Source organism: Oryzias latipes, chromosome 19 (genome assembly GCF_053564925.1).
Source record: "Oryzias latipes strain Hd-rR chromosome 19, Olatipes_Hd-rR_3.1".
Classification (NCBI taxonomy): Eukaryota; Metazoa; Chordata; class Actinopteri; order Beloniformes; family Adrianichthyidae; genus Oryzias; species Oryzias latipes.
This window is the reverse complement of record NC_136255.1, coordinates 27,695,449-27,718,892: the sequence shown is the minus strand read 5'-3', so window position 1 is coordinate 27,718,892 and position 23,444 is coordinate 27,695,449. Positions and strand designations below refer to the sequence as shown.

Here is a 23,444-nt window from a genome sequence, read left to right as displayed (position 1 = left end):
CACTTATAAAAAGGCTTCTTTGAGTCGTATCATTTATATTTTTAATAAAATGTTTAATTTGTCAGTTTCAGTTTTCAGTGAAATTTCAGTAAAATGTTCATTTGAATAAAAATGAGGCTAAAATACCTGATGAGTGTGAGGACGTCTTGAGAAGAAATGGAGTCACCAGAAAACAGCTTTTCACAACCTTCAGACACACAACCACAACTAACAAATACACAAATTCTGCTACACAAATGGTTGATCATAGACTTCATGTTGTTCCGATGAAAAATCGAGTGGAAGTCAACAGAATTACTTTCAATAATATCTAGAAGCAGCTAAAGAGTTTTAATGTGGAGATGTGTGTGTGTGTGTGTGTGTTCATAAATAACGTGCACGGAGCCGTCACAGTAACTGCATCCAGCTGTGGCGCTCCGATAACACCGACCCAAATGGTTTCAATAAACGCGGAGCTGCATCCAAACCGTCTGTCTCCTGGTTCTGGCGTGTTCTAGAAGGAGGGCAGAGGTCACACCTGGAACGTCTCGCCGTCCTGCAACCTGTGCAGGTGTTCATGTTGTTTGTGGTGCTTTGTGGTTGCAGCACCCTTCACACCAGCACAACCTGACCAGAACCAACAGAACCCACTCAGAACTCCAGAGCCACCAAACTGACTGAGGTTCTCACGATGTTCTGATGGTCCCTGAGGTTGGGGGGGGGGGGGTGTCAGCTCTGCAGTCACAGGAGCTGAAGAACCTTCAGAACCACAGCAGGGTTCTGCAGCGGTGGACTCATGGTCCACATTTGACGATGATCAAAACCCTCTGAAGAACTTCAGAGAACTCTTCAATGTGTGACGTTCCCCCTAAACGTCTCTGTGCTTGAACTTTTAAAGAATCTAAAGGGGGGGGGGGGGGGGGGGGCACCTTCCTCTCTCTACAGACCCCACAGAGCAAGCGCTGCCATGGCAACCGGATATGCTTCAACAGAATGGAGCGTTCTCTGCAGGAGAACAAAACTCCTTTAGAACCAGCTCCCCCCTCCTGACTCAACCATCTGGTTTACTGACCCCGCCCCCCAGCGCCTCAATCATAACAAGAATAATACTTTTGATTTGTTAGGCGCCTTTCTAGGAACCCAAGGTCGCCTACCATAAAGTGAAAATAAAAGCAATAAAATAAACTTTTAAGAATAAGTTATGGGGGAAATAGGCAAGTTAGAAAAGATGAGTTTTTAGTTTCCTGGTGAATTGTGAGAAAGAGCCGATGCTTCTGAGGTCAGGGGGTAGATAGTTCCAGAGCAGCTGAAAGCTTCCCCCCCCATAGTGACAAGGCAGTGGGGACATCCAGATGAAGGGAGGAGGAGGATCTGAGGGTACGGGTGGGTGTGGCCACATGATCAAGATCTGATAGATATGATGGAGGAAGGTTGTGGATGGAAGTCAGGAGGAGTATTTTGTCTGTAATTGGCTGAGTGATCTATAGCTATTAGAGCTGCTGCAGACCAGGTGTGATGTGTTTCAGGGATAATTCTGGCAGCTGAGTTCTGAACATGTTGTAGTTTTTTGTGGTAAACCAAGAAGAAGCGAGTTAAAGCTGTAATCCAGGCAGGAAGTGACCAGACTGTGAACCAGGACGGCTGTGGAATGAGGACTGAGGGAGGGGCGAAGACCACGGATGCTGTGAAGGTGGAAACAGGCAGACCGGGTGATGCTGTTGATGAGTGAAGTGAAGGAGAGGCGACACCCAGACTCTTGACCTGAGGGGAGGGGGCAATGGAGGAGGTTTCAAAGGGAATGGAGAAGTTCTGGATGCTGTTTATAATGGATTTAGTGCCGATCAGAAGTTCGGTTTTATCATTGTTTAGTTTTAGGAAATTAACAGTAAACCAAGACTTTATTTTAAGAAGGCAGTCAGTGGGGGAAGTGGGAGGTAGAGAGGAATTTGGCCTGGTGGAGATGTAGAGCTGAGTGTCGTCTGCATAACAACAGAAGTGAATCTTGTATTTACGGAGGATCTGAGCAAGAGGGAGTAGGTAAATGATAAATAGCAGGGGTCCTAGGACAGAGCCCTGGGGCACACCTGTAATGATAGGAACTGTGTGGGAAGTGAATGTTTTTAATTGAATAAATTAGATGGGACCAGAGAGGTAAGAGTGGAACCAGTTGAGAGGCATGTTGAACAACCCAATCAGAGCTGAAGGCCTCTAGTGGTGGACAGATGTTGCTGCTACTGCAGGGGTTTATGTCGTTTTAGACACAGGAGGAGTACATTTGTATGAACCACTTTTCTGCTTGAGGGTAAACTTTATTATTTAATATGTGTGTGCATTTGTTTTGCAACTTTCAGCAACAGACATAAGAAAATTCAAGAACAATGAAACATTTACTTTCATTTAAAGATGGAAAAGCTAATTAAGCTATTTAAACGTTAGCATGCTAGGCTAATGATTAGCTAGCAATACCTGAATATTTTACTAAAGCTGGAACAAAAAACCCAACACTAGAACCCGTTAGGTTAGCTTTAGAGGAACGCTCTGAGCATGTGCGCACCAGGTCACATGACCACGTCTCTCCACCAAATGACAGTTATTTTAAAGTTTATTTATGGTCCTTTAACAAACATCTCTCGATTTCAGAATACAGCTAACCTTTTCTTTATGAAACTAAAGAAAAGGTTTTTATTGATTTATTCTGTACATACATTGAAACGCAAACATTTTTAGATGACAACGGTGATGTCACTTCCTGTTCTGTGAACAGAAGGTTCATCACGTCCATCATTGGTTCAGACATGTTGCTGAAAGTTCACGTTTGTTTGTTGTTTACATGACGACGTCAGGATTTTAAGAGAAAGTTCATTTCATTCCAACCAGAAAACGTTTTTTCTTTGTGTTTAATTGACCTGCGTCTAGAAATAAAGGGAGGGTTTAAAGTCATGAGCTGTAGACCCCACAGCCAACCTGATGTTTTCGTCTCCTCCAGCATTCCTGGCTCTGTAAAAACACGTTGAGATACAAGCAGAAGGTTTTCCAACTCAGAGCCAAGAACACGACCGACGGGGCCAAACCAGGGCAAGACTCGGCTGATGGTCGGGAATCGGGGCCGCGCCCTCCTCAGCGGCCCGCTACACCCCGACGACCAACTCCATGAAAAACAGATGCTGCCGTGACAGAACAGCCCCCCCCTATGTGAAAAGCAGAATGGCTGATGGGAGGGGCGGCGTGTTTGAGGTGAAGACAGCGCAGCCTCCACCTGCCGCACACATGCTGTGGCTTCCCGCCAACATTCACAGGACACGCCTGAAAAGGCAACAGCTCATCCGTTTATTCCCGTATGTACAAACGCAAAAATGTGAAAAAGAGTCTCTGGACGGTTCCACAGAGTCCGAGCACAGGAAGCTCCTCTCTGGACCTGACCTGGTCTGAGGAAAAGCCGAAGAACCTGAAGCTGCTCCTCCTCCTCACTGCTTGGCTTTCTTCAGGATGGTCCCCACCGCAGAGATGACGGTGGTCTTGGTGCCGCTGGCTGTGGTCGTCACGGAAACCACGGCGGGCAGGGTCCCAGAGGTGGTGATCAGGGTGGGCTGGGCCAAGGTGACGGGGATGGCGGAGTCCCATTTGCTCTTCCTCTTCTGGGCGTCTGGAGGAGAAGAAACAGAGCAGTTCATCGTCACACGTTCCAGCTGCTCTGTCAGCAGAGGCCTGAAGATTCTATTCTGAATCCATTTTAGTTTCTAATGACAGTAAAAGAAGGAAACAGGTACTGAGTTAAAACGGTCAAAACATTAAACTGCAGCAGGAATGACTGATGAAGGAGTTCCAGCAGGTCATGCCGGGAGAGAATCGGCTGGTTTTTCAAAATAAAAGGCCACATGTGACTTCCTGTGGCGTTTTTTCTGAATATCTGAAGTGCAGAAGTGCCCAGCGGAGGTTCAGGAGAGCCTTTGTGGGATTAAGAACTAGTGGGGATCAGGACTGATCCAGTTCTTGGCGTCAGATCTATTTACAGCAGAACCTGAAACACTCCTTCCTCTGTTCGTCAGTGTTCGTCCAATCAGAGACGAGTGTGCTGCTTCTGTCCGTCTCACGGAGTGACCTGCTTTCTGGACCAAGCAGGAGAGCCCGGTTCCTCCTGAGGAGGAGGATCTGTGTTCTCCTGCTGTTCAGGAGTTCTGCTCCTTTCCAAAGCTTCTGATGCTTTTGTGTTGCGTGTGCCCCGGCAGCAGCCGGCTCACCTGTGGCGGTGCTGCCGCTGCTGCCGCTGCTGGTGGTGGAGGCTGCTGTGCTGGACGGGTTGGTTCCCTTCTTGGTTCCTGTGACGAACTCGATCTGCAGAACAAACCACAGCAGACTGAGATTAGAGACACAAACGCAGGAGCCCGTCATGGAAATGTGCCTCAGAGGTTTGTAAAACCACAGCAGACGGTTCTCAACTAAACACAGCTGAGAAGGAAGCAGGAGCTTCAGTTTCTCCTGGCGTTGTCTGGGCCGGGTTCTGGCCGGTAAAGGTGGTTCTGGTGCAGAACGCTGACAGGGATGAGCTGCAGCCGGTGCAGACTTGCCCCTGGCAGGCAGCAGGAATCCAGCCTCACCTTGGTGCGCTCCTTCTTGGCTTTCTCCAGCTTGTCCATCTCCACCTTCTGGGCTTTGGCTGCAGAAGCAGGAGGAGGATGAGCCGTTTTCAGGAGGAAGGCGTGAAGGAAAGAGAAGCCGACTCACCCAGAGCTTCGTAGTAGGAGTCCTCTGACCAGCCGTGGGGGTCAAACACGTCTTTGGGGTAGTTCATGCCCAGCTCGTCTATAGCACAGAACTGGATCAGCTTCTCGTAGATGCTGGAAGAAAACAGCAGGAGGGTTTACTGAGTTTGCAACCGCACACCGCCGCCCCATCTGCACAGGAGGTCATGACCCCCAGCAGGACCGAGTCCTCGTCTCTGGTCTGCAGTCTGGTTTGTTTGTCAGAAACAGAGAGGCCACAAGTTCCCAGAATTCCTCTGCGGTCCTGGAACCACAGTGCGAGTTCCTTTACCGTCCCACTGACACTGAGGGACAGGACTGTTATTCCTGGGTGAAGGTGTCTGATGTTCGGGTCATGTGACTGGTGTCAGGTGTGGCCTCTGTCCCTCATAGGAGTTTACTAAGAACGTTTGTGGCTTTAAAGCGGCGTCACAGACCGCCGTGGGACCACAGCTCCTCCTGAAGCCTCCTTCCCTTCTGGAACGCCGTCCCATCTGACAGACGGTTTCCTGAACACTTTTCGCTCCGTCTCTCTGTCAGCTGGGTGCAAACAGGAAGTATCTGTGGAGGTGGGGGCTCCTCGGCTGCATACCTGGGGTTTCTGAACTCCTTCTTCTTCTGGATGTGGCTGTTGGTGTCAAAGTCTCCATGGAGCTTCCTCTCATACAGTTTGTGGATCTTCTCCTGCAACAGAAACAAAGAGGGCTGAAGGAAACCGTAGCTCCGCCCCCTCTGCCGCCACACAAAGGCTGCTTTCTGCAGCAGGCAGAGGGGGGGTCTGACCATCCCCTCCACTAAACCACAGACTCCTCCATCATGGACAACATGACAGCTGTTCCAGTCTGTTATCATTTTCTGAGCTGCTGCTTCTGTTGCCATGGCGACTCCCTCAGTGAACAATGACCCCTCGATTTATTTACACGTTTGTCCAACTTTCATTCAGACCACGTTTAAAGATCAGACCAACCCTCTGCCCCCCCACCAGCAGTGGTCCAGTGTTTTGGCTGGAGGGGGGGGGTCACAGGGTCCTCTGGTTCTCCTGACCCGCTCTGAGGCGGACCTCCAGGAGAATCCGGAGAGGTTTCTGCCTCAGGACTTCTGGAAGATCCAGACGGTGTGGTTCTGCTCAACAGAACCAATCTTCCAGGTCCCGAAGCAGCTAAGAAAGCCCAGACTATGACACCACCACCACCGTGTTGGGACTCTTTCATAGTGAAGCTGCTTTCTGCGTTTGTTTCCACTAATAAAGTTTTTTTTGATATTTGGCACACGTTTGGAATGACACCCCCCCCCCTCCCCCTCTCTCGCTGCTTTGGAGGTAAAACGGATCAAAGCGGGTCATGAAAACAACAGCCCGAGGGTGGGGGTTTCAGGGGCGTCCAGGTGAATCATGGCTTGTTCATCTGACAGCGGCGGGAGTGTCGGGCCGCAGGGCGCCGCTGGTGAGCGGTGTGTCCTGACCTGCCTCAGACCTCAAAGGAGTGAAAGGTACCGAATGTACCGCCGAGGGAGGAGGAGGAGGAGGGGGAGGAGGAAGGTGGAGCTCTGCTGTGATTAAGGCAGATCTCTGCTGACACCAGAAGCTTCTGTGACCTGAGGAAACCTCTCATTTAGGCCACAAACGGGTTATTCTGAGAACGCCACGTCCTCAACCCTTCTGTGGTCTGATCGAGTCCTCAGAGCAGACGTTCTGCAGGGTTCTGAAAGACTCTCAAAGACACGTTCTTCCTCATCAATCAATCAGAGGCGGGGGTTCAGGTGTGCTCAGGGGGGTAGGGGGTTCTCCAGAGGAACCAGATCACTTCAGTAATCTGGTTCCAGAGGAACTGGATTATGGGATTACCTGCAGAAGGTTTAGACACTTTCACTGATATAGGAGGCGAAGAAACCAGCAACGCAGAGGCTTTAGAGGACTTACCTGCTCCTCACCTGCTCCTCACCTGCTCATGACTCCTGGGGAGTAGGTGAGGAGTAGGTGAGGAGTTCCAACCAATGAAAACCGGCCTCCTGATCTCAGCTGTGGTCACAGAAAGCCGTTTTCTTTCTCTTTGTGATCTGCAGTGACCTCCTGCTGTGAGATCTGCTGCAGGTCACCTGGGTCAGGGGGGTTCGTGGGTTGGAGAACAGGACTGTAGTTGGACTCCCGCGGTGCGGGCCGTACCTGCAGCTGGCTGGAGCAGCGTCCCGGAGGCTCGGAGGGGATCCTGATCTCGTCAGGTGACATGTTCCTCACCCTCTCTGAGAACAGAGCTGCAGGAACACAAACATCACAGGACAATCAGGGGGTGGAGGGGGCATCTTTAACAGGACAGCATGGTGTAAGGTTGCCCTCCCCAGCTAGGGTGCGACGGTTGAGCGTTGCATGATGAACAGACCCCCCACCCCACCCCGGGAGCCCCCTTTGTCTGCTCCTGCTGCCGTTTCCCTGACTGCGGGCCAGGCATTCCTGGGCGTCACACCCTCAGTCAGAGAGACGGCGCTGCAGCTACAGGAATGCTGCAGACGAGTGGAAACTTGACCAAACATGGGGAGATTCACCCCCTCCCCCCTCCTCCTCCTCCTCCTCCTCCTGCGGTCCCACCTGAACCAAACAGCAGAGGAACATTTCACCTGGAGGCTCAGTTTCAAACCGTCATTCTGTTCCTGAACAGAACCGTTCTGTTGGGGGATTAAAGTGTCTCCCTTTTCACCACATTTGACAGCCCCCCCCCCATGGGACGGCTGTGTTGGTCTGGCAGGATCAGCACAGACTCGTGGTGGAGCAGAGCTCCCAGCTCCTCTGGAGCAGGAGCTGCAACTCTGTGGCCTCCAGGAAAAGCCTGACGGGACAGGCCCGGTGACTCACAGGGGTTCACTTATCTCATTAAACTGTTCACATGCACGCGCATCATGACTGCACCCACCGCACAGGCCTCGCTATGCCAAACCCACCCCAGCAGGCCCACTGAGGAGGAGGGGGGGGATGAAGATCTGCGTGCTTTTCCCCAAATATGTCCGTTTATTTTTACAGCAAGTGCAGCAGGAAGCTGGACCATGAGTAAAAAACAGAGACAAGATTCTATTCACCATCTGAACAACCGTCTGTCCTCCCCACAAGTCACAGTCTGTGCCCTGGGGGGGCTGCTGGGACAGTCGGCCCCTCCAGAGATCAGACAAAGGGCGCTCTCAGACACGCTGGCATTTACTGAGGACGGGGGACGGCCGGGCTGCAGGAGCGGTCAGGTCCAGACTCTGATGCTGCAGAGGCGAGAACGCGGACGACGAGCTCTCATGAGCCCCAGCGTGGTCACAGCTGCCCCTCCCAGACCCACCCATCCTGTGTGATGCTGCACACCTGTGCAGGTGAGCGATGACTCGCTGCTCAGTCAGCTTCACAAGAACATTTTGTTCCATAAAATAGAAATCTCTGAATCAAACACGGCTGACTCATCCGGAAATCTCCACACGCCTCAAAATCTTTTTAATGATGTTCTACCACTAGCATCCAGCAGGGGGCGCCCTTCAGATTAGGACACTATTCTGTGTTCAACAAGGAGAACACGCCTCCTTAGATGATCCAGAACGGAGCTCATGACCCTAAACTCAATATTTACAGGATTAAGCTCATGTCCTCTAAAGATGACTCATATTTGTAATTATTCAACCAGCGGATCTTATGGAACCTTGTTCCAGTCCAAGACTGAGGAGTTTGGAGATCAGTTCTCGCTGAGGCTGAGGAAACCTGTTTAAGCCGAGAACGTTTTACTCAGAACCATCTCTACCATGAAGGAAAGCGCAGGGACAGACAGACACCAAATCCCATGTCATCATCCTACCACTGCCGTGCTTCCCATTTGAGGATTCGTTTCTGTTTTAACCGCGTCAACTAAAGCCGACTTCTCCTACAAGTCATTTCCAGATCTGAAAAACCAAAGCCTCCGCGTCCTTCAGCTTCTCTGAACCTCTCACACTCTGACCTTTAGGTGACCTCTAGCTTTGGAAAATCCTCTCTCCACACTGGTGACCTAATTAGAGTTCGTTTAGACAAACTTTAGAACTTTAAGAGGTTAGGAGAGAAAATAACTGTTTCACTCACCAACAAGCTCACCTGGATCCATGTTGTTCTTCTCAGAGATCTGGAATAGAAAGCAAATGAAGAGGAATGGGGGGGACAAACAGAAACATTTAGGTTTCCTCAAAGTCTAAGCAGTTTCCTGAGGCCCCATCAGCTTTCTCTGCCTTTAACCTTTAGGGGGCGCCACAGCAGATCATCTGCCTCATCTTTGGTCTCCCTCCCTTTCCTGGTAGCTCCGCCCTCAGCATCCTTTCACCAACATCATCACTGCTTCCCCCACAATGCACCTCTCCCCCATCCTCCAGCTCTCATCCATGTCCTGAACATCTCCAACCTCCTTCTCTGCTGCTCCTCATCCTCACCGCAGCTCCTCTCTCTGGACCTTCAAAGACCCAAAGCAGCTGCTCCAGATGTTCTCCAGAAACATCCTCAAAGCAAACATCTGTGGTTCTCTTCGTGTTCCTCACAGATGTTCCTCTGACCTCCACTCGTCCCATAACCTCAGCGTCATTCCTCTATTTCTATACCTCTGCACGCCTCCGTTCTCCTAAAAATGGAAGCAGAACTCTTCTCCTCCGTTCCTTTGACATCCTCTCCCTCCACAGGTTTGTTAGCAGGACCAACTGCCTTTCCACTCTTCATCCTCTTCTTCTTCCTCCCCAACCCTCCCTAACATCCTCCTCTTCTCCTCCAACATGTCCCTCATTCATCAGTCCTCCTTCCATGTCTCCATCAGTCATTTCCATCCCTAACCTGCTGCTCTAAGCTCATCTGTTTCCCCGTTTGCACCGGTGCTGATCCGTGTTCCTGTGGACCAGAACCATCCGGTGTGAAAGTTCTGTGTGTGAATCAGCATTTACCCAGATGAGGGACAGCCACATGAAAGCATGGGATTGTGCCCCCTAGTGGTGGAAGTTCTCCCCTTCAAGTCAGGGTTATGCGGTTCATGGATTTAACAGATTCATTTGTTGTTTTAGACGTGTATTTTTGGGGAAATTGAGACTTTTTCACCTGGAGGCCGAATCAGGAATAAAGAGCTTTTTCTGTCCATCTGCTCCCCTTCAGTAAAGCTGTCCTTGTTTTCTCAGCAGCTTTGAATCTTTACAGCAGCTTCAGACCACAGTGACGGACTGAAAGCCCTCTTCTCGTGGTGGGGGGGGGGCTTTCAGAGATTTATTTTTGGCCATATCTCTCAGCTCTACTTGAAATCCCTGCAGTGAAGCCTCAGGCTGGACTTTCAAAGGAGGAACAGTAAATCTCTGCAGCTCGGCTGGAGTCGTGTACCGACTGAGAAATGCTGCCCGCTCTGCCAACTCTCTGCAGATGAAGGAACCGCATTTCCAGCACAGAAGGAGCCGATGTTCTCTGGAATCCTTCTGTAACCTGGCAACCAAGACGGAGGACCAAAAAACAGCAAACAGATGACCGACAAACCACATACATACCAGAAACAGCAGAGTAGATTCTGAATAACAGCTCAGAGATTCACTCCTGACAGGTAAAAAAGGATCAACGCTAACAAATTCCCTTCAAACATTAACATGTTTATAAGGTCCCTTCAGTTATGAACATCAGGAATCAAACCTATTCCCAAGCAGCACACATTCCTGACTACAATTGACCTTTGACACCTGATGTTAGTGGATCTGGACATGTGAAACCTTGACAGCACATCTTTGTCAAACCCACAGACACTCCACGTCCACAGCCAGCAGCAAATCTGATGCTTTTGGAGTCAGCATGAAGACTGTGGCTCTTCCTCCTGTCATACCCCCACCCCCCCCCCAGCCGACCCAGACCCAACCCGCCATCAACCCTTCATGACCACAGAAACCTCACTCCCGTGTTACGTGGAGGAAAAAGCAGAGCTGGATTTAAAACAAGCAGAGAAAAGCTGATAAGCGGAGGATGAGGATCCGGCAGGCGGACGGGGATCCGACTGGTTCAGGGCGGTTAGTCCAAACAGAAGACAGATGATGAAGATGGAAACAACAAAACATAAAAATAAAGGGAGAGAGGGACAAAAAATGAGGAGAAGTTCAATGTGGAGTGACTTGGATTTGTTTAGGTCCCTCTTTGGGTTATTTATCTGTCAACTTAACTTCAATTATATTTGGAAAGTCTTTGAGTGCCAGAAAAAACCACTGCACCATAAACCTGTTTGATTATGAGGATGTTTTTAATCGCTTAAATCTATAAATCCTTCAACCAATCATAGTTTTCCTGTGTCTCGTTCTTTTTTCTAGTATCTTCCTCCATGTTTTGCTGCCTAACTTCTACAATGTTTCAGCTATTTTATCCATTCAACTATTCAAATGTTCAGCATCTTCAGCTTTTTCCAGCTGTGACTTTTGGTCCTTCAAATCCTTGAACTTTTCCAGATATTCCAGGATTTCTGCCTCCATTGAAACACATGGGGAATCCTTGGTGCAGACGCTCGCTGGTTCGATACCCGGCTCTGGCATTTTACACAAACATATCTATTTTTCTCTTACTTTATTTATTTGTTCTCATTTTATTTAAGGTCAATTTTGAACATTTCTTTCTTTTGTTGCCAATCATTAGCCTTTAAGTTTCATTTTCATTCAGCAACACGGCATCTACCTGCATTTTCTTCTGGAAATGCTTTTGGTTAAACATCTCTATCTTTGATTATATCTGCTGTTATTTACCAACAGAAAACCAGAACCGGACTTGATCTGTATAAGGATCTGTGTGGATGCAAACGGCTCCGAGAAGAGACGATGCAAACAAACTTCACTGCAACAACCATGAGAAGTAAACTCCACTGAACCCAAACGCCATCGCTCCATCAGCGAGGAAAACCAGCGTTTCTGTCAGTCAACAGATGGACGTCTCATTACAGACAAGTGTTAAACGTCATTGCTCCTGTAACCTTTGATAAACAGTCAGACACGCTCCGCCTGCTGTCGTCTCGCTTCCCCGCGTAGAAAAACAGACAGACGACCTTCATGCGTCAGCAGAGGATCAGATTAGCAGAAAGCTGAGGCTTAAGGCTGCTGCTGCCGGTGAGGACCGAGCCTCAACGCCGCAGGCTGGCGGGCGTCACACCTGTGTGCGTGCGCAGGTACGCGCCGGTGTGGACTTCAGCTCAAAGCGCCGCACACTTTAGCAGACTGCTCCTTCACACACAGAGCTGTCAGGTGTGTTAGTCAGGTCCCAGCACCACACAGGTGAGCAGCAGCGGCATCCATCCCACAGCAGGTGGGGGTTCAAATACCTCAAAATCATCGGGGTCCCTCCCCTCGTCTGATCCGTCCATTTCCTACAAAACAAAAACATAGAAGGTTAACACTGTGGCACAGCAGCGGGGAGGGAGGAGCCATCTTCATCCTCCGCTGCCAAACACCTGAGTCTGCTGCTGAAACTCTGAAGGCCACATGGCTCTGCCCTGACACAACGCTTCACCGTCTCCTCATAGGAAACTGCTCGGAATAAAACCCCACCGTTTCAAACGACCTGTTCCACAGGCCCAAACTTTGACCAAAAGGAAAGAGGCCTGGAAACATATGAAGCTGCTGACGGCAGAAAACGAGCATCCAGCCAAACCTGAAAGCAGCACAAAGCTCCGAGGTTCATCCAGTCCTGAACATTTATCCATAAGGATATTCAGCACAACAGGAAAGGAAATGTGTGGCATCAAAACCCCGTTTTCCTTTGAAACCTCCACACAGAAAGCAGGTTTGATGCGTTCCAGTTGGTGCTTCTTCTGTGAGACGTCAACAAACCATGACGCAGACTAAAGACTCTTCTGCATCCAAGGCTGCTTTTTTACCAGAGTCCGGGTTAACATTGACGTTCAGGCAGAAATGAAAACAGGTCCGTCAGGCAGGAGCTTTCAGGACCAACATGTTCCGAACAGTAACGGTTGATTCATTCTGGATCGTTAAAATAAACAGATTATTTTTATCCTAGAATGTGATTAAGTTTTATTTTTGCTCCTTTCCTTTAGATTTGATTGTTTTTGATCCAGAACTCCTCTAAAATAACTTAACAAAAGTATGTGATGAAAAAATAACCAAATAAACTCTTGAGACTACAAAGAAAAATAAAAAGAAAGTGAAATTTTATGAACGCAGTCGGTCACCGCTGATATAAAACATCTATATGATATTTATTGAAACTATGACAGAACTATGACTATCAGGCTGTTTTTAAGAGTTTCTGCTGCTTCCTTTGTTCCCATCAGAGTCACAGACACAAAAAACTTGAACCAGAACTAAAATGTTTCGACAAACAGACAGAAAGTCCAGACAGCAGTTCTCAGCTGCTTCACTCTCTGCCTCCAGCAGGGCAAAGGGCCTCACAGCTGTGTCCACATCTACATTCAAACAGGCAGAATTAGGTCAAATACTGACCGAGTTGCTTTCCTTGATGCCTTCATCTTCAGACTCTCTGTTTCCGGGATCTTCGGTTCGGTTCAGGTCCTCCTCCCCATAACCGTATAAAACGAGGCTTCCTCCTCCATGGACCTCTGAGCGGACAGAACCACAAGATTCCCAGACAGGAAGAAGAAAACGGGTCAGAATCAGCAACGACACCGAGTGAATTACGTCACACCGAAAACGGAGCTAAATGTGGATCCGCGTTAACTACAGTAAATTAGTAAATATTATACAGTTCGATTCGATAAATTTATGTTGAACTCTGTTAAGTTTACCTTTATGTAAATAAATACTTGTTAAATTGTGCCGGGTGTCTAACTATATGTTATTATTGACATTTAGAAACAGGCAAAATTAAAATAACAAAAGAGTATTTTTACCAAAGATAATGAAGGAGGTCGGTTATATTAAGCTAGCTACAGCTAACGTTAGCTTTAGCATGACGTTCCTGGTCCGGTTTAAAAGGCGAGCTATAGTCGCCCAAAGCGAAAGACAGTTCTGACATACCCGACTCCTCTGGTTCTGGGTCAGAGTCCGGTTCTGAATCGTCTCCATAATCCGCTAAAGACGAAAGAAGAGCGCTCTTTTTGCCGCTCGCCATCGCCGTCGAACGCGATGCTTGGTCGCGGAATTCAAACGTCACAAACTGCGCATGCGCACATGCCGTTTCTGTGTTGTGATCGGAGTAGTAAACACGAAGCCCAAACACGACGACTCAAAGTTTCCTTTATGTAACTTTTTTTTAAAGAAAACAATTCAGTGTCTATTGGCACGTAATTTTCAAAATAGCTGCGGGAGTCCTGGACCTTTTTCTGGGCCGGACCGACCCAGAGGAAGCGTTAAGATGAGGATTACGGTTAGAGTTTGACCCGCAAAGGGTTCTGAGCGGCTGTTCCTGCAGCTCACCCCCCCCCCCCCCCCCCCGATAGATCAGAGAACATTATAGGTGAGTGACAGATGATCCACATCTACCTCATTTAAACATTATCCATGCTAGTGGTAATGGTTCAAAAATATAACTTTTATTGAAATATGTTTGTTCTGTATTTATGGAAGTTTTTCTGTTCCTTCAGATTCCGAATTTGGGATTTTCTTTCTGAAATGTTCAAAACATTCTCTAAATCAAAAAAAGAAAGTCTGATGGAACAGAAAAACTTGCATTTGTATTCATTCATGGTTTGGCTGTAAGAAATACCATTTTCTAAATCTTGTTTTCTTTGTTTGAAGGTTCTATTAATGTTTTTTGTGATCGTTTATCATCTTTAAATACAAACCGGAAAAAGGTTCTTGTTAGTAGAAACAACGATTTCATTTCACGTTAATGAGGAGAAATGATGAAATAAACAGAAATGCACACTGTGATGTTTTTATTCATCCATAGAGGGCTGCATTAGATTTTGTCTAAAGCAAAGTAAACTGAAGTTGTGTTTGGTTATAAAATGCCTCATTTTAGTGAGACATCAGCAGACAAAGGGGAAGGTTTTTATATTTTACTGCTTTCTTGTGGTTTCAAATCATCATTTTGAGGATAATTGTCCATAAATGAACTCCTGTAGACATGAGTTGAGTCATAAAGCCGCGGATGTTTCATTTGTCACGTCTGCAGCCCATCACTACGTTGTTTTACAGCACACAGGCACACGCGGTACATGTGTTTTTAAAGGGGGGGAACTAAAACGAAGTTCAGCATTTGGACCATCCGTCCTTTCATAGACTCCAGACGTTTGCTGGCGTCTAAATCACAGAGTCCTCCTGCCTCCTCCTCCTCCGTGGGCCGCAGCAGCATCCGTACAGCAGAGCGAAGAAAGCCAAGGCCAGCGTCCCCAAGGCGAACAGAGCCAAGACCACAAAGCCCCCCAGGGCCCAGGGCTCCTGCTGCATGCGATGCAGGAACCAGTCCACCCAGTCCTCAGGTGAAGCTGTGGGTTCCTGCTGCTCCAGCAAACTGTGCAGGAAGGGAGGAATCAGCCCCAAAGTTACCCCAAAACATAGTTTTAGAAAAATATATTTATATATTTTTAACCTTCTGCTGGTGGTTCTTCCCCCCCTTCCCCCCACTAACACATTCCTGTTCAAACACCCACCTCAGCCCCGCCATGTCCAACCAAACGATCCGTTCACGGCTCAGCGACTCCCAACAGACGGCTCCAGTCCCCGTTTGGCTCTACAGAAAGCTGTGGAAGGACGTGAGGAGGCCAAGCATGGCGGTCCGCTGTCACCCTGCACGGGGAAGGCCTCTGTGGAGTCCACCTCGCCGCCAGGACAGCCGCCACGGCAAAGTGAAAACACCAGCTCGGGGTTAATGTTTAAACCATAAACGCTGACTGTTGGAGTCAAACAGGAAGTCCACTGATTCCTGCGCAGCTACAGCAACGACTGAACATTTACATGTGGAAGTGTTTTATTCAAACACAATGAACACACAAAATCAGCAACACAAGGATGAAGTTTCCTCCTCATGGTTATGGGCTCAAACTTTTAACCCGCGTGAGTCCAAAAGTACATTTTGATGGGAGTGAGATCCATGAACAGAACCTTCCTGTAGTTGCACTGTCACACCAGCAGAGGGCGCTGTGATACAGGATGAGGGCTCAGGAAGAGCCTCTGACATTTTCAGCAGCTCTCAGAGTCCCAGGTCATCCAGAAGCTCACGGTTCAGACGATGAATGCAGCGTCCATCTTCACAGATGAGCCTCGTTTGATGTTAACTGGAGTCCACGGGTCCTGCTGGTCCGGTTTTCTCCTCTCAGACGGGCTGAACTCTTGAGGCCTGATATTTGGGTTTCCCACAGCAGCAGCAGTGGATGCAGCACAGCAGGATCATGAAGAGGAACGTGGCTGTGAGGAGAACCAGACGAGAGGCGTCACTGATCCTACAGTCCAGACCTAAAGGTGCTCTGGATAGATCCGTTGGTCCAGACCCGACCCGCTTAATTTGGTCCGGATGGAGTCCTGAACCTTCTTTGGTCTGTATTCAGACTGCAGTCAAGGTGACTAAAGCGTGGAAGCAAAACCACATCACTACAGATCTCCTCACTCATTGGCCAGGAATTCTGATGGCTACGAGTAAAGTAATTTAATTACAATTGCTCCCAGTAACTAAAGTAAAGTAATTTAATTACTTTTTAAAAAGTATTTACCCAACACTGTCAGTGGATCTGTCTGCAAGTCCGTCTACCGAGGGTCATCAACGTTTTGACGTTTTTAGACCGTTACGGTTCATTTCTGTCAGGTCTGCGTCATTTTATATTTTTATTTTTCAATACTTATTCATTTAAGGAACCAAACAACCTGAGAAAACTGCAGTAAAACGTCCAGCTGCTGCATGAAGAAGCAGCCGATGAAAACTGGACCATAGATTTCATCTTCTGCAAAAGTTTAACTGTAGAAGAAAAACCAACAAAGATAAAATGCTAAAAAAAAGGGGGGGGGGGGGGGTAGTCTGAAAATCATGTAATTTCCAGGAAAAGATTCAAGTCGGTCCAACATCATGAATCCTAAATGCTAAAATGAACTGATGCTGTGACAAAGTGACGTCACGATCTGTGGTAAACTGTCATTACTAACCACACGTTTAGTGGAAATAATGTGATGATGGGTTCAAGTCAGACAGAAGCTCTTTCTGGAATTAAAGTCATTGAACCTCCAGTTTCATGTTTTCCAGCCAAACTCACCAAAAAACAGGACCAGGATGACGAAGGCCCCCAGCTCCAGCGGACTTGCCTGTCCGAGTCCCTGCAGCTTCATCCACACCTTCTCCAGGAGGTTCTGGAACTCCTGCTTCACCTCCATGGTGGCTCCTCGATGCAAGCGGCCCTCCTGCAGGAGCAAAGGCAGAGGATGAGGGAGGGAGGCTGGAGGAAAGAGCTCCAGCAAACCCTGTAACCGTGGCGTTCCCTCCCTCTGAGCGCACGCTCCCCGAGCACGCTCCCCGAGCACGCTCATGAGCACGCTCAGTCACACTCAGTAACTTCCTGTGTGAGTGGGAGCGTGTGGACAGACCGCATGTCCACTCCTTCACCTCCTCTCTATAAACAGTCAAACTATTTCCGGCTGGCATTTCAGGAGCAGACGTGTCGTGGCGCCGCAGCAGCTGTGTGTGGGTGAGACCCGGCTGACTGATACCGGGCCGGGGGTGGTACTGATGAGGAGTTCAGTTTGAGTCTGAAACAAACCTGAGAAGATGCAAAAAACAGCAGCAGAGCCAAAAAAAACGAGACTTTCCTTACTTTCCTCAACTGCTGCAGCGCTTGTGTTGCTAAGCAACCAGTAGGCGTCATCAGATCAGATTGTTTACAAACACATTTCCTAACAATAATGATGTAAACAAAAATGATGACATCTCTGATTGTTGAATCAATGCTGGAAAATGTAAAGCAGCTGATGTTTCTGCTCTTTTTAGTGGTTAGTCTCTGTTTTTCCATTCAGTTGAACAGAATTCATGTTTTTTTTTTATCAGTTAAGTTTAATAACATCCCTAAAATGAGGCAAACATGCCATGAACAGTGGTCAAATATGTGGTTTTCTGCTCATTTGCATAATTCTGTTTGAGTTCTCCTTCAGTCTGACTCCATGAAAACAGCAAAAGTATGGAAAACATTTGAAGAAACGTTTCATTTCTGAGCAGAAATGTTTGGTCATGTCTGTATGTTTCTGACATAGAAACATATTAATGTCCTATGTTTGCCTCACGACTCATTTGTTTCTGAACCACAAGCTAACGGGTTTCTGTCACACTCACTCCCATCTTTTTATGTGAAAACAGAATCAGAATCATCTGCATTCTGCTTTGGATCAGAAAAAGCCTTCGTGTCAGAAATGCTCCTATTGGCTGCTGTTCATCTCACGGCTTCTGCTCCCTGCAGCATTTCCTCCACATTTATTGGAGCTCCTGGTCACTGATGGTTTAGATTCGGTTTGTTTCATGAAACCTCTGATGATTTACGGACAAACGGTGTTTGGAGATGATGGCAGGACTGTTTGGTGTGTGTCCACGCACACATCCAGCTCTGAAATGTTCCCCGCCGCCAAACGCCTGACTAAAAACCACCAGGATTCCTGCCAAGTTTCAGAAACAGCCGCTGACGGAGTCTGAAACACTGAAACCGAAGTGGCCGGAGAACCTCAGAGAGACACGGGTGAAGATGTTCAGGTGAAAAAGACGGAGACAAACGGGACAAACCACGGAGGAAACGTGGCGTCTGGCGGCTCCCACGCGCCCCAGAACTAAACTCTCCTCGTCCAAGTCGGAGTTTGAGTCACAGGAGCAGAACGAGAGAAGCGGCTCAACAGAAAGTGAGTTTTTTAGCTTGTTTAGCCGACAACCATGTGACGAGAGATTAGGAAGTGAGCATGGAGGTGGAGGGATCATGGTGTGGGCTTTGAACAGCAGGTCAGGGTTCCAGATTGACTGAAGACCAAAGAGTCAATGATTGAAATGGATGGGCTGAAGTCCAGGCGTCTGAGATCTCAGAGGATCGGAGTGAAGCATTCTGGGTAAAAACATGATGAGAAACAGGACTAAGAGGAACCTGAGCAGCTGCTGAATCTCTGAGGACCTTAACCATGCCCACATGTTTCTCTGGCTTCCTGTTTGTGCTGCTGCAGTCAGAAAAAAGTTTCTGCACGTTTTCCTCTGCATGCCATGCCCCCCTCCCCCCTTTTAACAAGTTTCTTCTGAAATGTGAATAACAGAGAATAAGAAGAAACAGACTCACCTACTTCTCACTGCTCTCTGGAAGCTGACGGCATCCTCTGCTGGACTCCAACGTCTGCAGACCTCCTGTCCTCAGTCCTCCTGTCCTCAGACCTCCTGTCCTCAGTCCTCCTGTCTGCAGACCTCCTGTCTGCAGTCCTCCTGTCTTCAGTCCTCCTGTCTGCAGTCCTCCTGTCTTCAGTCCTCCTGTCTTCAGTCCTCCTGTCTTCAGTCCTCCTGTCTGCAGACCTCCTGTCTTCAGTCCTCCTGTCTTCAGACCTCCTGTCTTCAGTCCTCCTGTCTTCAGTCCTCCTGTCTTCAGTCCTCCTGTCCTCAGTCCTCCTGTCCTCAGTCCTCCTGTCTTCAGTCCTCCTGTCTTCAGTCCTCCTGTCTTCAGTCCTCCTGTCCTCAGTCCTCCTGTCTTCAGTCCTCCTGTCTGCAGTCCTCCTGTCCTCAGTCCTCCTGTCCTCAGTCCTCCTGTCTGCAGTCCTCCTGTCCTCAGTCCTCCTGTCCTCAGTCCTCCTGTCTTCAGTCCTCCTGTCTTCAGTCCTCCTGTCTTCAGTCCTCCTGTCTTCAGTCCTCCTGTCCTCAGTCCTCCTGTCTTCAGTCCTCCTGTCTGCAGTCCTCCTGTCCTCAGTCCTCCTGTCCTCAGTCCTCCTGTCTGCAGTCCTCCTGTCCTCAGTCCTCCTGTCTTCAGTCCTCCTGTCCTCAGTCCTCCTGTCTTCAGTCCTCCTGTCTGCAGTCCTCCTGTCCTCAGTCCTCCTGTCCTCAGTCCTCCTGTCTGCAGTCCTCCTGTCCTCAGTCCTCCTGTCTTCAGTCCTCCTGTCTTCAGTCCTCCTGTCTTCAGTCCTCCTGTCTTCAGACCTCCTGTCCTCAGTCCTCCTGTCTGCAGACCTCCTGTCTGCAGTCCTCCTGTCTTCAGTCCTCCTGTCTTCAGTCCTCCTGTCTTCAGTCCTCCTGTCTGCAGACCTCCTGTCTTCAGTCCTCCTGTCTTCAGACCTCCTGTCTTCAGTCCTCCTGTCTTCAGTCCTCCTGTCTTCAGTCCTCCTGTCCTCAGTCCTCCTGTCCTCAGTCCTCCTGTCTTCAGTCCTCCTGTCTTCAGACCTCCTGTCTTCAGTCCTCCTGTCTTCAGTCCTCCTGTCTTCAGTCCTCCTGTCCTCAGTCCTCCTGTCTTCAGACCTCCTGTCTTCAGTCCTCCTGTCTTCAGTCCTCCTGTCCTCAGTCCTCCTGTCCTCAGTCCTCCTGTCTTCAGTCCTCCTGTCTGCAGTCCTCCTGTCTTCAGTCCTCCTGTCTTCAGTCCTCCTGTCTTCAGACCTCCTGTCCTCAGTCCTCCTGTCCTCAGTCCTCCTGTCTGCAGTCCTCCTGTCCTCAGTCCTCCTGTCCTCAGTCCTCCTGTCTTCAGTCCTCCTGTCTTCAGACCTCCTGTCTTCAGTCCTCCTGTCTTCAGTCCTCCTGTCCTCAGTCCTCCTGTCCTCAGTCCTCCTGTCCTCAGTCCTCCTGTCTGCAGTCCTCCTGTCTGCAGACCTCCTGTCTGCAGTCCTCCTGTCTTCAGTCCTCCTGTCTGCAGTCCTCCTGTCTTCAGTCCTCCTGTCTTCAGTCCTCCTGTCTGCAGACCTCCTGTCCTCAGTCCTCCTGTCCTCAGTCCTCCTGTCTGCAGTCCTCCTGTCTGCAGACCTCCTGTCTGCAGTCCTCCTGTCTTCAGTCCTCCTGTCTGCAGTCCTCCTGTCTTCAGTCCTCCTGTCTTCAGTCCTCCTGTCTTCAGACCTCCTGTCTTCAGTCCTCCTGTCCTCAGTCCTCCTGTCTTCAGTCCTCCTGTCCTCAGTCCTCCTGTCTTCAGTCCTCCTGTCCTCAGTCCTCCTGTCCTCAGACCTCCTGTCCTCTCAGACGTTCTCCTCCGTCTCCTGGTCTCCTTTGGAGGTTTGGAGCCGATCCGATCCTTTCTGTGTCACTGTTTTCCCAGCAGCTCACTTTCTCCTCTTGTTCTTTGGGGAGTTTGTGCGCCTCCTCCTTTTCCTCCCCCTCTGTACATCTGAGCGCTCACTCACTCCTCCTCTTCCTCCTCCTCCTCCTCCTCTCGCTCTGTCGCTGCAGACCAGCTGTGCTGGGGCCTCTTTATTTTTGTTCTCGGTCTCCATGGAGACGAAACCCGGGCGGGGGGGGGGGGGGGGGTGTCTGTATGTTGTCCCGCCAGCTGACCTGAATGTCCTTTTAGAGCTAGTACCTTTAACTGTTTCATTACCCACAATGCCTTTCTGCACAGACTTTGAGAGCTGCAGGACCGTCTGACAGACAGAGCAGGTCTGCAGCTCCAGAACCGGCCCACAGTCGGGACACTTCAGGGAAAACCCGAGTCCGGACGGTTTTAGCGGAGATGCCGTTTAAGGTTCCTCACGGGGAAGAGTCCAGAATGTCGGAGGGCTGGCCCAGAGTCCAGGTCCTTCCAGGAAAGGCGTGGACCTGAAGCCAAACCAAACACAGACGCCACATTCAGGCCCGTTTCTGGGAGCAGCAGTTTGGATTCCAGCCAAGAAAAGTCGACAAAAACAGGATTTGATTCTGGAGAAAGAAAATAAAAGTCCGTCTCTGATTTAGAGCAGATGCTCTCTGACAGCTTTGCAGCATTCTGGTTTGAGGCTGCAGGCTGGTCCAGAGAGGAGCTGTGTTTGAACTCCTTCCTGTTTCCGTGGCGATGGACAGACTGACAGATGAAGACAAACGGGAGGATTCTGAGCAGAGAGGTGGAGGTTTGTTCTGGACCCAGATGAGGGAAGTTATCTAAGGTCCATCTGGTCTCTCGGGGCGTTTGACTTGTTTGGTTCTGAAGACCAGACAGCTCCTTGGCGTGTGTCAGAACTGCATCTGTGCCGGATCCAGAGGTCCGTCTGAAGATCCCCATGGTCTCAGACTGTTGACGTAACAATGGCAAACACCAAACTGAGACCCTCGTCTTCCTCTTTGCCGTGACCCTCAGTGTGTCTGGGGTCATGACCCTTCACTCCTCCAACAAAGCTGTGCCGCGGTCTTCCTCTGCTCTGCTTTCATCGTCTGTTCCGTGTTCATCTGAGACCTTTTCACATTAAAGACTGAACTCCTTCAGCCATGGACTCTCTCCAGGCCATCCCATAATAACAGAACTGAGAGGTTTCCCTCACATTCCTGCTCTTTGATGCTCTCAGCTTGGAAAATGCAGGAATGTTTCATGAAATTAGATTTACGGCTTGAAAGTCGAAGAGCGGAGGCTGGAAATCCGTCAGAGACTCTTTTGTCCGTCCATCACTCGTCTGTCCTGTTTATGTCAGTCGCTGCTGTTCAGCATTCAACCCCCCCCAGCCCAAGCATCTCTGTCTGCAGACCCCCCCCCCCCCCCCCCCCCCACATGAAAAGTCAGGGACAGCAGAGGCTTTTGTGGCAGAAGTTTGTTCATGAACATTTCCTTTATAAGGACACAGATGAGGTTTGAATGAGAGCCGTGTAGAGACGGGATCCTGATCCCTGCAGGACAGACGCTCAGCCATCAGGGCCGTTTAGGACCTTTCAGAATAAAACTCACTTTATGGCTGTTCTAACCACAACATGGACCGACAACTGATTCTGTTTCTTGGGGAAATCGCTTCCAAAATTTGAGTCTAAACACTTTTTCACAGAAATTCATGCAACATGGTAAAATGATCAAATAAGAGTTAACCTGAAAGCAGTGTGTTTCACCTGCGCATGCGTGGCATTTCCTTTTATAGAAAATGTACTGTTTTGTATGCAACATAAAGAGTCTTGGGGGGTGTCGCCCTCTAGTGGTGAATCTGTTGTAGCCTTAGAGGACAATTGGACGTAAATGTCAGTTCAAACTGAAAGCTTCCTTTAAAGTAGAGGTGTAAATATTAACAGCAGTATTTTCTGTTATTTAGTCGGTTTTAGGAGAAAAATAACAGGTTTTATTTTTCAAATGCACATTTTCACCTTTTAACTCATGTATTTATAAATGTTACATTAACTAACTGAATATTTAGTTAGCAGGCTAACTATTTAACTTAAAATTAATTAGTCTTGTTATTGTGTATATTTAGTCTATTAACTAAATGTTCAGTTGGTAAACTAAGTATATAATTTTACAAAGTTAATCATTTAGTTCGCAACTTAAATGTTTAGATCTGACCTAAATATTTATTTCCCAAAGTAAACATTTAAACTTTGTAACTTGTGAGTACAAATCAAATATTTATCTCCAAACTAAATATGTAGCTATCATGCAAATATACGTGTCACTAAGCGGAAGTGGACTATCAAAATAAAGCTGGATTTTGTTCAGTCTGAAGTGATTCTCTCGTCCATCGTGTCTTTGTGCGTCACAGATAGGAGACACGTCCAGCCTGAGGACTCGCTTTAGCGACTATTCTTTGGAAACAGGCTTCTTCTCAGGCATCGCTGCTGGACCACCGTTTATTTGAACGATGGTCATTTGCCTTACTGTGCTCAGCCTGTTTGCCAATGTTCATCAGCATTGGGGGGGTGGGGGTGTGAGATGGGGTTGAGGTTTGTATGTTGGTGGGGAAGGGCTATTATTATTATTATTGAAT

General features: G+C 48.6%; 1 protein-coding gene across 3 annotated transcripts; it reads right to left on the bottom strand.

Moving 5' to 3' along the window:
• Positions 1 to 2,267: 2,267 nt before the first annotated feature.
• Positions 2,268 to 13,876, bottom strand: sap30bp (SAP30 binding protein). 3 transcript variants are annotated; one of them, XR_002289859.3, is made up of 10 exons: positions 13,686 to 13,876; positions 13,152 to 13,267; positions 12,014 to 12,058; positions 8,794 to 8,833; positions 6,880 to 6,968; positions 5,311 to 5,402; positions 4,702 to 4,814; positions 4,417 to 4,633; positions 4,218 to 4,311; positions 2,268 to 3,622 (listed from the first exon to the last, which is right to left on the bottom strand). XR_002289859.3 is itself a non-coding variant. In XM_004086787.5 (10 exons), exons 1-10 carry the CDS (start codon positions 13,777 to 13,779, stop codon positions 3,444 to 3,446), a joined length of 921 nt encoding a protein of 306 aa, XP_004086835.1. In that variant the 5' UTR covers positions 13,780 to 13,876; the 3' UTR covers positions 2,268 to 3,443. The 3 variants fall into 3 exon arrangements, 2 of the variants coding, with proteins under 2 accessions (XP_004086835.1, XP_020557643.1); XM_004086787.5 differs by having other exon boundaries at positions 4,575 to 4,633; XM_020701984.3 differs by lacking the exon at positions 12,014 to 12,058 and having other exon boundaries at positions 4,575 to 4,633; positions 13,686 to 13,861.
• Positions 13,877 to 23,444: the final 9,568 nt, after the last annotated feature.

What these genes read in the sequence shown, in the direction of transcription:
- sap30bp (XM_004086787.5), bottom strand. Translation starts at nt 13,779, where the DNA reads ATGGCGAGCGGCAAAAAGAGCGCTCTTCTTTCGTCTTTAGCGGATTAT. An exon ending in GCATCAAGGAAAGCAACTCG is followed by an intron (nt 12,059 to 13,151) that starts GTCAGTATTTGA and finishes TTTGTTTTGTAG; the next exon opens with GAAATGGACGGATCAGACGA. An exon ending in GGATCCAGGTGAGCTTGTTG is followed by an intron (nt 6,969 to 8,793) that starts GTGAGTGAAACA and finishes GTGTTCCTGCAG; the next exon opens with CTCTGTTCTCAGAGAGGGTG.